Source organism: Aphelocoma coerulescens, chromosome 29 (assembly GCF_041296385.1).
Source record: "Aphelocoma coerulescens isolate FSJ_1873_10779 chromosome 29, UR_Acoe_1.0, whole genome shotgun sequence".
Classification (NCBI taxonomy): Eukaryota; Metazoa; Chordata; class Aves; order Passeriformes; family Corvidae; genus Aphelocoma; species Aphelocoma coerulescens.
Window position 1 is genome coordinate 2,108,706 of NC_091042.1, and position 16,750 is coordinate 2,125,455.

The window sequence follows — 16,750 nt, forward strand, 5'->3', positions numbered from 1 at the left end:
TCCTCCTGCACTCATCAAGCTCGGAGAGGGTTTTTATCCTGTCCCCACACATCACCCGCGTTACCTTCGGGAGCTGCCAACTCCCCGTCACGTCACCATCAGCACCAGCTCCCAGGTGGGCCCCGGAGCGCAGTTTGTCGTGCAGGGGGAGCGTGTGCGGGCAGCTCCCGCACGTGGGGGGGGCACGTGCGTGTGTGCGGGGGCCCTGGGTGGCCTGGCCATGCCCCAGCACCGAGGGCTCCCCGCTCTCCGCCGCGGGCTTCGTCACGTCCCAGCACAGGGACCTTCCCCCGGCGAGGGGCGAGAGCCGTAAACAAGCCCGGGGCACCGCGGCTCTTCACAGCTGCGCCGCACTTGGCATCGCACAAGTAGGTGTTATTAATTAATTAGACCGTCTCTGGCCAGGCTCCGATTTAATTAACGTTCCCGGCACTGCAGATGCTGCCCTGCCCCGGGCTGTGTTGCCACGTGAGCCGCCGCTGCCGGCCGCCTTCCCGAGGGGCTGCCGCAGCCACCGGAGCAGCCGCAGCCACCGGAGCAGCCGCCGCTGCCTGTTGATTGGGATGGAGTCGGTGGCTCTCACTTGTTGGCCCAGTCGTTCCCTCTTTCCTTGTGCCCCTCTGCTTTCCCCCAAATTTTCCTCCCCGTTTTCCACCTTGGCACATCCTGCCACGGGAGCGGGCAGGCCGGGAGCGCTGCAATGGGGCAGGGTGTGAGGTACGTTTGTGGGCACACCTGTGCTCGTGTGTGCAGCTGAACGTGTGTGAGCATCGCGTGTGCGTGGTGGGAGCCTGGCTGATCCCCTCTCCCCTGTGAGACCCCCAAATCCTGGCTGCAGAGCCCAGCATCCAGCCAGGACCATCCCTCCACGCGTGTCCCCCACACGTGCCAACAGCCACATCGTGACGTCCCCACAATGAGGGGCCGGGGGCTGCGTGGGCACGGTGCCCGTGTGCTGACCCCCACCCCGGGGTGCCCGTGTGGGCACGTGTGTGTCGCTGTGTGGCTCCGCGTGTGCGACGGCTGCCGTCGATGTCACGGTGCCTGCGTGGGCGTGAAGCTGCAGGGTGGGGGGTACCACCCCCCCGGCCCCCATTGGCAGCTCTCCTCTCGCCCACCCACGCCGTGCCATGGGCAGAGCCCCTTATTTAGCGCCGCACAGCAGCCGCTGCCCCGGTACTTCGCCTCCCGGCTGAGCCCGGGCCGGGGGAGCTGCGCACCACCGCTGCCCACTGCTGCTGACCACCACCGCTGCTGTCCATCACCACTGCCCACTACGCCTCGACGAGTCCTTGCTCTACAGCCACTGGCAACGAGGGTCCCTCAGCCCTCGACTCCACCGGAGGGCTCGGCAGGTCTGTGTCCCACGGCCCTGGGGGCTTCCTGGGGGGCTGCGGTGCCCTGTCCTCACCCCGGTGGGGCTAGAGGAAGGCAGAGGGAGAAGGGGGAGGCTGGGACAGCACTGGGGAAGGCACAGGCGGGAGGAAAGATGAGGTGAAAGCATCGCTTGAATTTGGGGAGGGTTTGGTGGGGGCTCTGGAAGCAAGTCCGGCTGTGGGCAAGCATGTGTGTGCCAGGGAGTGTGTCAGGGGATGTGACAGGGGTGTGCTGACAGGGGTGAACGTGCAGGACAGAGCCCGAGCTGTGTCCGTGCCCGCTGTGTGCCCACACTCGCGCGTGTTTGCACCCCCGGGGTGCAGCCCCCTCCAAGGGACACCAGCGAGGGGGTCCCTCTGCCCCCGGCCCTCCCGTCTCCCGTCTCGCTGCTTTCCCTCTCCAGAGCCCGGTTCGATCCCAGATTCGTCCCGGGCCGCCCCGTCGAGGGGTCGCCAGCTCGGGGTAGCCCCAGGCCCCGCCTCTCCGTCGCTGATCGACGCCCCCAGCTCGCCCCGAGGATGAAGAACCGACCGGTGCTGGCGGTGCTGCTCTTCCTGGCGCTGCCGCTCGCCCTCGCCCGCCGCGCCCCCGCCGCCGCCCCGCCGGGCCCCGCGCCCCTCGCACAGGTACGGCCGTCGAGGGGGGAGCGGCGGGCGGATCCCGGATCCCCGGGTGCCCCCGGAGCCCTTCCCAGCCCGCTCACCCTTTTCGCTCCCGCAGGGGATGCCCGTCCCGGAGCCGCTGCCGTGGAGCGTCCGCGGCAGCCCCGGGGCCGCCGCCGCCGCCGCCGCGCTGGAGCTGCTGCGGGAGGAGGGCGCCGGTGAGGGGCGGGGGGACTCGGGTGGGAGGGTGTCGGTCCGCCCGGTCCCCGCTCACCCGCTTCGGTCTCTTCCAGGTCCCCCCGCGGCGCCGCAGAAGCGTAAGTCCCGCCCGGTGCCGGTGCCGGCGCCGGTGCCGCCGCCGGTGCCGGTGCCGCTGACGGCCGGTCTCTCCGCAGGGGACATGCACGATTTCTTCGTGGGACTCATGGGGAAGCGAGCAGCGGAGCCCGGGCGAGCGACGGGGCGGGGGAGCGGCGGCCCGGCCCCCCGGTGCTCCCCGGGACCCCCCGCGCCCGGCGAGGCCCCGCTGCGGGCGGCTTGAGCCCCGGGACGAGCCCCCCACGCGCGGAGGGACCCGGACGGGGTTGTGCCCGGTGTCCCGGGGGGCAGTGGGACCGACTGAGGGAGCGTCCCGGGCGCCGGCGCCCACGGAGCCGTCGCGGGACCCGGCGGAAGCGCGGCCGTCCCGCCCCACGCGCGCGTGTCCGTGCACCCGTGTACACCCGGACGAACCCCGCTATACACCCACCCGGGACACGCGCAAACACCGTCTCTGTGTCTTGGCTGCGCCACGGGGACCGGGTCGGGACAGCCCACGGGGATGGATCTGCGGGAAAGAGCCGACGGGGACCGGGCTGCGGGGACCAACCCACCGGGACCGGGCCAGAGGGATGGGGATGCGGGGACGGGGCCGTGGGGATGAGCCCGAGGGGATGAGCCCACGGCGATGCGTCCATGGGACCTGCGGGGCCGGGGTTTGTGTAGCGTGAGCTACAGCGCCCTGTCCCTTCCCCACAGCAGCGCCCGTAACCGGAGAAGTGCCCGTGTCCGTGTGTCCCTGACCGTGTCCGTGTGTCCCTGTCCGTGGCCCTTTCTGTGTCCGTGTGTCCCTGTCCGTGTCCGCGTCTGTGTCCCTGCCCGTGCCCATGCTCCTGTGTCTCTGCCCGTGTCGTGTGCGTGTGTCCCTTCCTGTGTCTGTGTGTCCCTGTGCGTGTCCTATTCCGAGTCCCTTCCCATGTCCCCGTGTCCGGTTGTCCGTCGCCGTGTCCGTGTGTCCCGCCCCATGTCCCCGTGTCCCCGTGTCCGTGTGTCCCGCCCCGTGTCCCCGTGTCCGTGTGTCCCGCCCCGTGTCCGTGTGTCCCGTCCCGTGTCCCTGTCCCTGCCGGTGTCCCCGCCCTGGGTCCTCCGCGCCGCAAGGGGGCGCTGCCGGCGGCGGGTCCCGGAAGGCGGCGCGGGCCGGGGCGGGCGCGGGGCGGGTCGGCGCCTTTGTGTGAGCCGGGCCGGGATGGTGCGGGGCGCCGGGCGGGTAAGGAGCGACCCCCGCCCGCGACCCCCGGCCCCCGAAGGGCCCCTGCGCCGCGCCCCCGCCCAAACCCCCGCGCCGACCTTCTCCGACCCCCCCCCCGGGGCCTCCCGCCGCCTTTCGTGGCTCCCCCCGGCGGCCCTTCCTGCCCCCCCCCTCCCCGGGCCCCACCGGGGACCCCGCTGTTCCCCCCCCCCCCATCTCCTCCCGTTTCTCCCGGAGCAGCTTCGGGACTCCCCCGTCCGCCGCCGGCGCGGAGCCTCCTGCCCGCCCGGGCCCCCCTTCCCGCTGCCCCCCCCGGCCCCCGATCCCCTCTCCCGCTCTTTTCCCTCCTGCCCCATCCCCTCCACAGGGATCCCCACGCCGCAGGAATTGCCCAGGTGCTTTTTGGGCTGCTGAGCGTTTGCCTTCCAGAGCCTTCCCCGGCATCTTCATCCTCCTCCTCGCCCTCCCCAGCTGCCAGTGGTGTTTCCCCCATCCCTCCGCATCCCGGGGGAGAACAGCCCGTCCTCTGCCCCTTTGGTTTTCCCTGGGGCAGGGGCAGGGGCAGCCCCAGCCCCCTCCAAACTCCCGCTCTTTGCTGCCTTTTGGGCTCGCTGTTCGCTATCCCAGGGAGGGGAAAGCAGAGAATTAGGAATAAGGGAGTTAGGGATAGAGCTCCCTGGGTAAGTTCGTGGAGTCCCAAGAGCTGCTGGGGCATCTGTGAGCGGGACAGGGGGACAGAGGCGGTGGGAGGACACTGGGGGGAATGGCCAGTGCTGTGGGACAGGTGTGGTGGCAGCCGGGGAATCTGAGAGGCGCCGCGGGCTCCATTGGAGCCGACAAGAAATCCCAGGGGAATCCACAAGGCTGGAATGCAGAGAATCCCACCTGGGAGCCTGAAGTCTCCTTGTGGGTACAGGTGGAATCTGAAGTGAAGGAATGAAGTGGCTGCAGCTGGAGGAGACCTAGAGGCAAATCCGACTGGCGTGTGCAGCCTGAGTGACATCTCTTTGGAGAGAAGCCTCATCCCCAGCTCGGGAAGAGGGGAGATGTCTGGGACAGGTTCCAGTTGCGTCTCAGAGTCAGCAGGATCTCTGTCCCTGCCCCAATAGCAGTGGGGACCTCTGAGAGTCAGTGTCTTTTTGTTTTGACTTTGCTCCTTTGCACATCCAGCCTTTTACTTCCCAAAAAAGTCGGTCTGTGCGGTGACAAGACAGGTTTAGTCCACCTCCAGCTGAGCAGCTGCTCTGTGGCTCATCAGAAAGGTGGAAAACGGGAGGTATGACCAGAATGGCATGGCTTTGGTTGTAAGATGATAACATTTTTTGCATTTCCCCTCTCCAGAGCCCCTTGCCCTGCCAGTTCCTGGCTGCCCATCACCTCCTGCTCCCGCCGCGGATGAAAGCGTGAAGGCCGAGCTGACCAGGAGAAAGGACTTTTAAGCAGCTGCTAAGATGGGCATGAGGATCAAGCTGCACAGCACCAACCACCCCAACAACCTGCTGAAGGAACTCAACAAGTGCCGGCTCTCCGAGACCATGTGCGACGTCACCATCCTGGTGGGCTCCCGTTCCTTCGCCGCGCACAAGGCCGTGCTGGCCTGCGCCGCCGGCTACTTCCAGAACCTCTTCCTCAACACGGGGCTGGACGCTGCCAGGACCTACGTGGTGGATTTCATCACGCCAGCCAACTTCGAGAAGATCCTGAGCTTTGTGTACACCTCGGAGCTCTTCACAGACCTTATCAACGTGGGTGTTATCTACGAGGTGGCGGAGCGGCTGGGCATGGAGGACTTGCTGCAGGCCTGTCACTCCACCTTCCCTGACCTGGAGAGTTCGGCCATCACCAAGCAGCCTGCCCTGGCCGTGGGGGAAGGCCGGGCTGGGCCTCTGAGCAGCACCTCCTCGGAGCAAAGCCACGCTCTGGGGGACATCCGGAGCGGCGCGGAGCACTTCGGCCCCGAGCGGAATTACCTCCTGCACGGGGACGTGGCGGGCAGCTACAAAGAGGATGACAGGAACCCTGTGGGTGAGGCCAGCCAGGCTCTTCCCCTGATGCACCCACAGCAGCCCCCCAAGACAGAACAGGAGTCGGATCCGGGGCAGTTCGCTCCGGTTGCGGGTCTGGGGGCCCAGCCCGGCGGGAATGTCGTGGCACAGACCACCGGCAGCTCCTGCCCTCAGTACAAGGCCCAGAGCAACGGCGACTACGGCAAGGGCGGCTTCTTCCCCACTGACCCCTCCCTGGATGTCTCCACGGGGAGCAACTCCTGCCCCAGCAACAGTGACCACTCCAAAGAGCAGGGATTCGAGCAGATGGATGAGCTCCAGCTGGAGGATTTGGGAGAGGCTGAGCTGCATTTTGAGGATGCTGGAGAAGAGCTGGTCCCGTCTGAGGAAGTGATTGAGCTGAGCGACGACAGCGAGGAGGAGCTGGCCTTCGAGAGCGACGGCCGGGACAGCAAGGCCATGCCCTGCCAGGTGTGCAAGAAGGTGCTGGAGCCCAACATCCAGCTGATCCGCCAGCACGCCAGGGACCACGTGGACCTGCTCACCGGGAACTGCAAAGTCTGCGAGACCCACTTCCAGGACCGCAACTCCAGGGTCACTCACGTGCTGTCCCACATCGGCATCTTCCTCTTCTCCTGCGACATGTGCGAGACCAAGTTCTTCACGCAGTGGCAGCTGACGTTGCACCGGCGGGACGGGGTCTTCGACAACAACATCATCGTCCACCCCAGTGACCCTCTGCCGGGCAAGGCGGCCGTGTTTGGGGGAGGGCCCAGCCCCGAGCTGGCCTGCGCTGCCTGCGGGAAGCCCTTGGCCAAAGATTTCCACACGGTCCGGAACCACCTGCTGGAGCACGTGAACCTGAAGAGCCAGACGTGCGGCGTGTGCGACCAGCGGCACCTGAGCCTCTGCAGCCTGCTGTGGCACACCTTGTCCCACCTGGGCATCTCCGTCTTCTCCTGCTCCGTGTGTGCCAGCAGCTTCGTGGACCGGCAGCTCCTGGAGAAGCACCTGGCCGTGCACCAGCACGTGGAGGAGGCTCTTTTCCAGTGCCACTTCTGCAGCCAGAGCTTCAAGCTGGAAGCGGCCTATCGCTACCACGTCAGCCAGCACAAGTGCGGGGGCAGCCTGGACATCCGGGCGGGGTTCGGGGAGCGCCTGCAGCCGCAGGGGCTGCCCAAGAGGAAGCTGCCCGAGGAGTTCCTGAGCGAAGAGCTGGCGCTGCAGAGCCAGCCGGGGAACAGCAAGTACAGCTGCAAGGTGTGCGGCAAGAGGTTCGCCCACACCAGCGAGTTCAACTACCACCGGCGCATCCACACCGGGGAGAAGCCGTACCAGTGCAAGGTGTGCCACAAGTTCTTCCGCGGGCGCTCCACCATCAAGTGCCACCTGCGGACGCACTCGGGGGCCCTCATGTACCGCTGCACCGTGTGTGGCCACTACAGCTCCACGCTCAACCTCATGAGCAAGCACATAGGGGTGCACAAGGGCAGCCTCCCGCCGGACTTCACCATCGAACAGACTTTCATGTACATCATCCATTCCAAAGAGGCCGAGAAAAACACGGATAGCTGATGGGGCAGGGCAGGGCCGGCGAGGAGGAGCGAGTGTTAGGGAATGGAAGCTGTGGAGAAAAAAAAAGAGAAAAAGCAAAAGGATGTCGTTTCGTTTTATTTAATGGTCAGGCATTCATGGATGGAATTCTTTGGTTTTTTTGGGTTGGTTTTTTGGTTTTTTTTTTTTGGTTTGATTTTTTATTTTTTGGGCCTTCCTAGGGCTTTTTAGAGTGGTGGCGTTGTACAAATTAACAGCACGTGAGGTACATCACTGTTTCAAGGAGTCTGTCGTGTTTACTTACCTCTGGTCCTGTTAGAGGCCATCGAGTTCTGTGCTTTTAGCATTTCTCACTAGTTTTTGAATCTAGATTCTATTTTTTTTTTAAACTTTTAGCCCACTTGAGCAGGCTAACCCTGAGCTTGTCCACAAACTGATGCTGCTAAGATTTTCACACCTGACCTCAGTGGAGAGGGAGGGAGCCAGAGCAGGTGCTGGACTCGAAGGAAAGGAACGAAAGAGAAAGAAAAAAGGAAAAAAAAAAAAAAAAAAAAGACATTCTGGGCATCCCTGGTGTTCTGCTGCTACTGCCAGGAGACGGGCAAAGTGTGCTCTGGGATCAGCCACGGCTGCGTTGCTGGGGAGAGGAGCAGGAAGCACCTGAGTGTGTAAACAAGGAGGAATCCCAGCAGGGAACCAGGAGTGGGGGGTTCGCAGATTCCCAGGCCGTGTTTTCTCTGCTGTGGCTGGGACTCGCTCACGCCCTGAGACCCAGAGGAGGAGATGAAGGAGCCACGGGACCTCCCTGCAGAGCCCGGGCGGAGGCGGCTGCGCGAGCACAGGGATCTCCCGTCGGACTGGAGAGGGAGGGGAAGCAGGTCCGTGCTTCCTGGGAGATGATTTATGGTGGCCACGGAGAGCCAGGAGTCTCCTGGCTCCACTCTGCCCCAGCTTCACGCTGTGCCCCGGGGCAGATGAGTCGGGATGAAGCTGTTGCCTTAACTCCCTGGAAGGTACCTTGGAGGACCCTTCTCCTGCCAAAGGGATCCTCCCTCCCAGGCCGTGGATCGCCACATCCCGGGCGTCTTCCGGTGCCAGATGTGTGTGGTTGGAGTGATGTGAGTTTGTTCATGGAGTGGGAGCCACAGCGATGGCTGGGCCTCTCCGGCCGCCTGCCGGGCACTGCTGGGGGCTCTCCTGGGCGTGGAGGGGCTCTCCTGGGCATTGATGGCTCTCCCCCTCTACGTTTCGGGCGCCCCTTGCTGCAGGAGGCTCTTCTGGGTGTGGGGAGCTCTCCTGGACATGTGTCAGGCTCTCCTGGGCACAGGGGTCTCTCTTGGCCCCGTGTCAGGTCCACCTCAGCATGGGGGGCTCTCCTGGCCGTGTGCCGGGCACTCCTGGGGGTCTCTCCTGGCCACCCTGGCGAGGTCAGCTGGTGCCAACAGCATTAACACTGGGAAGGGCATGGATTAGCTTCTCCCCATGTTCTGCTGCTGTAGGTGGGGAGGAGCAGACATTTCCAAGCTGGGACTGCCCTCGGGTAACTCATTCTACCTCACAAACAGGAAGCGCTCGGAGCTCTCCAACCTCGGTGGTCGTGGATCGGCTCCTGCGCTTCTGTCAAGTTTTGCTGTTACTAAACTAAACTAAACTAAACTAAACTAAACTATAAACTAAACTAAACTATAAACTAAACTAAACTATAAACTAAACTAGTGATTTGCAAACCCTGGAAACTCACCCCGCTGCCCCCTCCCTGTGAAGGGACACCCGGGAAAGGGACACTCGGGAAGGGCCATCCTGTGCCAGGGGCTGGACTCGGAGAGCTCAGAGCACCCGGGGGTCTCTCCCCCGGCTCTGCCGTGGCCTTGGGCAGGTCACTTCACCTCTTTGCCTCAGTTTCCTCATCTGTAAAATGAGGGTGGTACCTCCCGTGGTACCGACCTACCTCCGGGAGCAGGGAGGGTGCCTGGAGCCTGGCTTTGGAGGAAGGGAAGGCACTGGAGCCAAGGTCAGCTCTGGGTTGGCCTGGCTGCTGCAGCTCCAAGCTCTGAACTCCGGTCTCGTGCTCCTGGGATCGCTGTGGAGCTGTGTTGAGCTGCGTTAGGTTTTACAAGAGAAGGGGTAAATTTGGGAATGGCGTGGTGCTCTGGGCGGTGTGGGAGCTGAGGGCGCTTCGCTGCGGGCTCCTCCGAGCTGCTCTCTGGGTTCCGGGGTTTCTGTCATGGAATCGTGGGATGGATGAGGCTGGAAGGGACCACGAGGGGTGAGCCAGTCCCACCCTCTGCTTGTGCAGGGTCCCCTCGAGCTTGGAACTCAGGGCTGTGCCCGGCTGGGACAGGGACAGGGATGGACACGACCTGCGCTGCTCTGGAGGTGGCCATGAAGGATGTGAGGGACAGACAAGGCTGGGAGAGCCTTGAGACCCTCCTGGAATGTTCCAGAAGGTGTGGTGAGCTTCAGGGAGGGTCTGCAGCCCCGGATCTCGCTAATCTGTAAAGCAAAAGCCTTTTGTGCACATAACCAAAAAGAGAAGCTTTTACACTGAAACACCACCGGGCACAGCCAGGCCTCACTCCTGGCCCTGGGGGGGAAAGCAGGGGCCCCCCGCTTGCTGCTGGCTCTGATCCAGGGAATTTCTTTTTGCCTGGGTTAAAACAGATCATTCCCACAGGGAACACCCCGAAACCAGCAGTGGAGGGGCTGCCGGGATGGGTCTGGACCTGCGGCTGCTCCTCCTGGGGGGTGATTCCCATAGGGGTCAGAGACCTGAGTGCTCCTCCCAGGAGGGCCCTGGGTGTCCCTGAGCCTTCAGGGGTTGGCAGGGATGTCACCCCTGTCCCCGTGTCCAGCCAGCCTGGCTGGGAGCTCCAGTTCCGTGTTGGGAGAGCCAGAGCGGTCACTCCGTGCCAGATTTCGTTCCTTTTCCACCACCATGGGCAAACCTGGCTCCCTCCTGTCCCCGCTGCCCTTGGGGATCTTGGGGACGCCAACCTACCTCCCCTGGGGCAGCCTGAGGTGTTCGAAAAGTGCTTTGGGATCCTGGGGTAGGAGAGGGAGTTGCAGAGGGGAAATTCCAGCAGCGTCCAGGTCACGGAGCCTCCGAGGGCCCTGCTCTGAGCCCGGGCCCACTCCCATCCCCAACAGAAAATTCACTTTCCCCGTTCTCAATGGATCCAGGTCTCTCATCAGAGTAATTGAGCAGAAGAAGAAAGAACAAGAGTTGAATTTGCTGTCTAACCTTTTCGTTAAGTTAATCGTAGGTACTGACCTCCTGCTATTTAAGTGTTTACTATCTATTTGCTGTAAAGTTTTGTATATTTTGTAAACTTTTCCCTCCCCAAATCGTAGATGTCTAAAATCGTTGTACATCGGGTTCTTTTCTACTCCATTGTTCAGCACAAAGTGTGGTTTTTATTTAGAATAATAAAACGGAAAACATGGACCTCTTGTACTGTTGCCTTTTTCAACCTAGAAATGAAACTCGAGGTGATATTCATGTATGGGAGGTAATATAAAAGTGGATCTTTATTGAAGATCTTCAGGGGCAGGGATGGGAATGTCCACAAAAGCCCATTATCCACACGGGGTGGATACAGTTTTTGTAGGTTTAGCAAATTAGCATAATTGACAAAAAAAAGCACCAATTAGGAGGATAAGTGGTGATGGAATTCCCCCCCCACCTCGGCACTGGCTGTGCTTTGTCCATGAAATGTATCTCCAAGAGTTTTCTCAACCTTGGTAGCCGGGAAGAACCAAGATGGGATCAGGGCCTTGTGCTCTCCGGGGCTCGGAGCTCTGGAATTTATTTTGTCTTTCTGCCTAGGGAAAGGCCATGGAAAATTCCCAGGAAAACTGGCCCCTAATCCAATAGCTGCAAACATATGAAAAAGAAATAAAAGAATACAGGCAACATGTAAAAGAAAAAAAGGCAAAACCCGAAACGGCGTCAGCAGCTGCTTCTGTATAAAACACGTTCCTCCCGGTGTGTCCCGGCATTCCTGTCTCCTCAGGAATTCCCGGGAAGCAGGTGAGGCCATCCTGCTCCCGTGCTGTGCTCAGCAGGATTTGTGGCGTGGCTCCAGGACTGGGAGTGGCACAGGGGAATGGGTCGGGCCATTCCTGCGGGGTTCAGGAACAGGAGGCAGCAGCAGGGTGGGAGCAGAGCCCACCCACTGGGGAATCCCGGGATTTGTGTGGCTGGATGTGCCTTTTCCGTGCTGCTGGCGCTGTGTTCACCGGGAGCTGGAGCTCCACAGGCTGGGAACCGAGTTCAGGGAAGACAAGGATTTACTTGAGCGGGTCCAGCAGAGGCTACGAAGGTGTTGAGGGGTCTGGAGCATCTCGGTGATGAGGAGAGACTGTGGAAGCTGGGCTTGAGTAGTCTGGAGAAAAGACTGAGAGGGGATTCTGTTAATCCATAAAAATAACTCAGATATCCATATAAATATCCCATTTGAGCGGGGATCTCATGAGTCCATAACAAAACCTCAAAGGTGGGTGCCAAGAGGACGGTGCCAGACTTTTCAGTGGCGTGAGAGGACAAGGAGCAATGGCCATAAATGAAACCACGAGAGCTTTCACCTCAACACAAGGAAGAACTTCCCATGGAGGGTGGCAGAACACAGGAACAGGGTGCCCTAGCCCAGGTCACCACGTGGGTGACAGGTTATTTGAGGCCACTCTGGCCCTGAGGTCTATGGGCAAAACTGCAGAGAAATTAAGACAGTTAAAAATTTAGTTTATTAGGTGAAATACCAAATTTTACACGTTTAAGTATCTTGAATACATTTTTGCCCCAGTGATATCACGCAGCAAGTGGTTGGTTGTGTATTTATCATCCACTTCTTCACTGGAAATGGGAGGGAATTGGCAAAGGGAAGCTCAGGGAGGATTCAGGATCAGGGGATGAAAGTGGTGGGGTCCTGTGGGTGCAGATCTCAGCCCGGGGGTCTCACAGCCCCTGGGGTCTCACAGCCCCTGGGGCTCTGCACTCACAGATGTGAGGAACCGAGTTAAGGCAGGGGAGCAGCCCGAGCTGCTGCCCTGAACCGGGAATTCTGAGGAGGGAGCTGCTCCCTTCCCAGGGTTTCCGTGTAAGACGTGGATTTGGATTGTTCCCTCAGTGCTCGTGTCCCGGGATACAAAGGAACATCCTGCAGAAGGAACCCTGAGGTATTTAGGGTTTTACCCCATTGCAGGACCCCTGGAACTGGCAGAGCTTTCCCAGCCCGTCCCGCGATAACCCCGTATCCGCCTTAAAGCCCTGGTCAGGGGCTTCTCCCGGGACATCCTGCTCCCACCCCCTGCTCCAGCATCCTGTCCCCAGAACTGCTTATGCTTTGCTTTTTTCACGACGTGTTCCTCAAGCAGCTCAAGGCCTTTGGTAGATTTATGGGCTCCGGCGCCTGTCGCTCTGTCACCTTCCCCCACTGAGGGCTCGACCCACAGCACGTGACCGAGATCAGGATCCGGACAAGGATGAACTTTCTCCGGATACTCCAGTTCCTCACATGGCACAAGCCCAGCCTGCGCTGTGGCTCCGAGGTTTTCTGTACGTGCCCAAGCTCCCGCAGGGATTTTAGTGGAAGGAAAAGGGCTGTTGGAGCCCTGTGGAGTTGAGAAATGTGCCCAATGACCATAAAAACCTGCCAGGGGATGCTCCAGAGAAGGCTGGAGTTAACGGGATGGGGGACCCAAAGTCAGTCTGGAGAAGCTGTGCCCAGTGAAACCCAGTTTAACCATCGCTAATTTACCACTGGGTTTGCAAAATTGCTCTGAAGAAGCTGCTGATCTCGAATCCAAATTGTTCCTCCCCTCAGGTCCGTGCCCTGCTCAGCCCCTTGGGCTGCCTTGCCTTCATGTCTCAAAAATCAGGCTCTGGACATTGCTGGGCACGGTGAGGGGAGGTTTGTGTTCCAAAGGGATGATTCCTTCTCTCCCGCTCGGGGTGGCACTCACCAGGCACTGCCATGCCCAGGGCTGGGGGTCAGGGACAGTTTGGGGGTGCAGAAATGCCCGTGATGGGGCAGATCGTGCACCCCAACCCCACAGCTTGGGGCAGGATGGGGATCAGATCTCGGGGGCTGGGTTGTGTCAGACGCTGAGCGGAGTAACTGAGTGGCTTTATTATTGCAAGGGTTTCCTTTGTAAAACAGGGAATCTCTTTTCCTCTTATCCTGTCTTTAGGTTGGACACAGCAACGCTCCAGAGGCAAGATGTCCATAGCTCCCAACTCTCCTCAAACCTGGCACCTCATCCTGCCACGGGAGGTGCCCAGCCGAGAAGAGCCGTGTCCGAGCAAATTCTCTCCTCAGCACCAGGAGAAGCGATCCCACTGTCCCCAGGGAGTCACCACGACAGAGGCTGGGAGAGTCCGACCCCCCTTAGTTGGGAGGGCTGTTGTCCTTTGCGATGACTATGGAGTGCTGCGTGCTGGAGGAGGAGTTGTCGGCGCCCTTCTGGCCACCGTGGTCCTTCGGGATGTACTTGACCACAGCGGAGATGAGTTTGCTGCGGAAGTTCTTGCTGAGGAAGTTGTAGAGGATGGGGTTGATGACGCAGTGGAGCAGGGTGAAGCAGTCTATGATGTCGTAGAAGAAGTAGAGAAGGTGGGCGAAGGTGCAGTGCAGCACGATGTGGTTGCCCTCGAGGGTGAGCAGCGTCAGCACAACGTGGAAGGGCAGCCAGCTGAGCAGGAACACCCCGATATAGGCGTAGATGAGCAGGCAGTGCTTGCGGCTCTCGGGCTTGGTGCGCCGGACGAACCGCGCCGTCAGCACGTTGAACACGGCGATGATGGGGAAGGGGATGAGGAAGCCGATGGTGGTGGTGGCCAAGCTGACCGCCAGCGCCCACTCGTCGTAGGTCTCAAAGGGGGCCATGAAGATGCAGATGGGCTCCCCGGTGTTGACCAGCTGCATGTGAGCCACCTCCAGGAAGGGGATGGCGGCGGCCAGCACCCAGCTGCAGGCGCAGACCACGCGGCGCGCGCGGTGCTGGTGCCGGCGCCAGAAGAGGGAGGAGCTGGTCAGGGTCACGTAGCGATCCACGCTCAGGCAGGTGAGGAAGAAGATGCTGGCGTACATGTTGGCGAAGTAGAAGTAGTGGGTGAAGCGGCAGAGGAAGCTGCCCCAGAGCCAGGTGTAATCCAGCATCACCTCCAGCATCCAGATGGGCAGCGAGAGCAGCACCCCGAGGTCAGCGATGGCCATGTTGATGATGTACAGGTTGACCAAGCTCTTGTTGCCCCGTGTCTGCCAGTTGACCCAGATGACGAGGAGGTTCTCCACCAAGCCCACCACGAAGATGACCAGGTAGAGGATGAAGAGAATCACCCGCTTGACGTTCTCGTCCAGGCTGAACTCGCAGTAGGTGTAGGTGTGGTTCAGGAGGTGGAACAGCTCGGACCAGTTGTGGTAGTCCCCGTACTCGCTTGGGACGGTGTGTGCCTCCATGCGGACAGTGTGTGTCTCCATGGGGACACTGGTCACCTCGGCCATCCTGGTGGCTGCAGGAAAAGGGAGAGCACTGACCTTAGCAGCCTGAAACACAGAGCCCTTGTGGGGGCTTAAAAAAATCCTTCTGGGAGCTTCTAACCCAATTTTTACTCCCACAGTGACCCCCTACATCAACCCTGAAAAGATGCTGTGTCCACCCAGGCGATCCCCTCACACCCCAGGATAAATGCCAGCTGCAAACAACAGTCACCACATGTGGCAGCTGTTCCCTATCCCAGAGCCTGGTCTGGGGCACAGACAGGTGCCGGTGACTCTGTCCCAGAGACTCAGCTCCAGCGGGAAAGCCACGAGCCCTCAGGGTGTGGTCACTTGCCGGCCACCCTCACTCTGCTGGGAGCCATCGGGACTTCCAAGTAGGTGACAAAATTATAAATTTCAGGGAAACGCAGTTGACCTGAACATCCTCTTATTGCCCCAAGTGAGAGCTCTGATCCCAGCACAGCTGCATCCTCACAGCGAAGACGCTGCGGACCCCGTCCAGCCTCGTGCCGCTGCAAGAGTTCAGGAGCAGCGTTCATTCCCAGGGCCAGTGGGGTCTTCCTGCTGCACTTGGAGCCTGGCAAGCCGGGACCAAGCCACAGAGAGTGTCATCCCTGTGGCAAAGGGGTGACACCCACCCAGGCTGACACCCACCGGCCCCAAAACCAGCGAGAGGCTGGATCTGCCACCCTCAGGGCTCCTGAACCTCCCATCCCCTCTGCGCTGCACGTCCTGAGAGACCACTGGGATTGAGGAGAGAGAGATGGAGAACGGGACAGATGGACAGGAGAGGGGAGAGATGGACAGGAGAAGGGACAGATGGACAGGAGAGGGGACAGAGAGATGAGAGAGGGAACAGATGGATGGGAGAGGGAACAGGTGGACAGGAGAAGGGACAGGAGGACAGGACTAAGGACAGACAAACGGGAGAGGGGACAGACAGATGGGAGAGGGGACAGACAGATGATAAAGGGGATAGATGGACAGGAGAAGGGACACGAGGGAGGAGGGACGGAGCTGGCTCACCGGCGGCTGAGCGAGGGCTGCGCGGGGGCTGTTCGGGAGCGGGGGGATCCTCTCGGCTCGGCAGCTCGCGCGCCTCTGGGCACGGAGCTCGGGTGGACTTGGTGGCCGCTTCCTGGGCAGGAAATGACCATCGTGGTGCAACATCCTGAGGCAGCCCCGCGCGGGTGACATTCGGCTGGATTTCCAGCCCCGGGACTCGGCTCCCGTTTGATTTTGCCGCAGGGTGGGGATGGGTGCGGGGAGGCCGCGGGCTGGTGTCGGTGTGGAAGCCGCAGGTGCCTGGGGATGGACGGGGGTCCCCGAGGCTTCCTGAGGGTCCCCTCCACTGTCACCCCGCTGGGCTCGAAGGCTGGATCCTGCCTAGATCCTGCTGTGGGGAAAATACGTCCCAGGTCTTGCCCCAGCGCTGAGAATCCTGCGGGGTTGGGGTGGGTTATAACAAAGGTGCCAGAGCTGTCCCTGATGCCACGTCGATATCAGGGTGAGCTCGGGGTTCTTTTCGGGGCAAAAGGGCTGAAAGCTGAACTCTCTGCCCGGGCAACGCTCCCGCAGAAGCCGATGGCAGATGGATGTTGGCAAAGAAGCACCTCTGGCCAGGCAGCAATTAATCACAGAGCCGTGATTGCCCCGCGGTCTGGCAGGGGAAGGGAGGGGGCTCAAGCCTTGCCCCGGCGCTGGGGAGGGGGCTGATAGGCAGAAAATTTTGCATCGATCTGCAAGTCCTGCGAAACAATTGCAGGAAATCTCCTTTTTTCCAGTGCAGACAAGACTGCGGGATCAACAATCGGCTCGGAAGGAAGGCACGGCCGGAGCGGGGAAGCACGAGGGCACTGATAAGTCGGGCTCACAACAACAAGCCCAGCGCTGCTGACCCCGTGGGCAGGTACCAGCCCTGGCACGACCGGCTTCCAAACAGGAACTCAGCAGCTTCGTGCTGGCCCCGGGCACATTTTGGCTCAGCTGGGGCCGTGGGGGTGGTGAGGGGCCGCTCTGCCACCGAGGGGCTCAGGGGTTTTGCCCAACCCGAGGGGGAAGCAGCGCTCTGCTGGTTCTCTTTAACAGGTCAGGGAAATTCCACAGCGAACTCTGGGACTGAGCAGGGTCTGGGAGCCGTCAAGGATTGTACTGGGGCTGCTGATCCTGGTGGGAATGGCGAGGTCTGCGAGCCGGGTGTATTTC

General features: G+C 61.2%; 3 protein-coding genes across 3 annotated transcripts; 2 read left to right on the plus strand and 1 right to left on the minus strand.

Annotated features, from left to right (window-relative positions):
- Window positions 1-1,895: 1,895 nt before the first annotated feature.
- On the plus strand, window positions 1,896-2,661 carry TAC3 (tachykinin precursor 3). The gene is made up of 4 exons (XM_068997632.1): window positions 1,896-2,003; window positions 2,098-2,197; window positions 2,273-2,296; window positions 2,375-2,661. Exons 1-4 carry the CDS (start codon window positions 1,896-1,898, stop codon window positions 2,518-2,520), a joined length of 378 nt encoding a protein of 125 aa, XP_068853733.1. The 3' UTR covers window positions 2,521-2,661.
- Window positions 2,662-3,448: 787 nt separating this feature from the next.
- ZBTB39 (zinc finger and BTB domain containing 39) lies at window positions 3,449-8,540 on the plus strand. The gene is made up of 2 exons (XM_068997631.1): window positions 3,449-3,504; window positions 4,828-8,540. Exon 2 carries the CDS (start codon window positions 4,938-4,940, stop codon window positions 7,065-7,067), a length of 2,130 nt encoding a protein of 709 aa, XP_068853732.1. The 5' UTR covers window positions 3,449-3,504; window positions 4,828-4,937; the 3' UTR covers window positions 7,068-8,540.
- Window positions 8,541-10,549: 2,009 nt separating this feature from the next.
- GPR182 (G protein-coupled receptor 182) lies at window positions 10,550-15,632 on the minus strand. The gene is made up of 2 exons (XM_068997751.1): window positions 15,572-15,632; window positions 10,550-14,556 (listed from the first exon to the last, which is right to left on the minus strand). Exon 2 carries the CDS (start codon window positions 14,546-14,548, stop codon window positions 13,433-13,435), a length of 1,116 nt encoding a protein of 371 aa, XP_068853852.1. The 5' UTR covers window positions 14,549-14,556; window positions 15,572-15,632; the 3' UTR covers window positions 10,550-13,432.
- Between the last annotated feature and the right edge of the window lie 1,118 nt (window positions 15,633-16,750).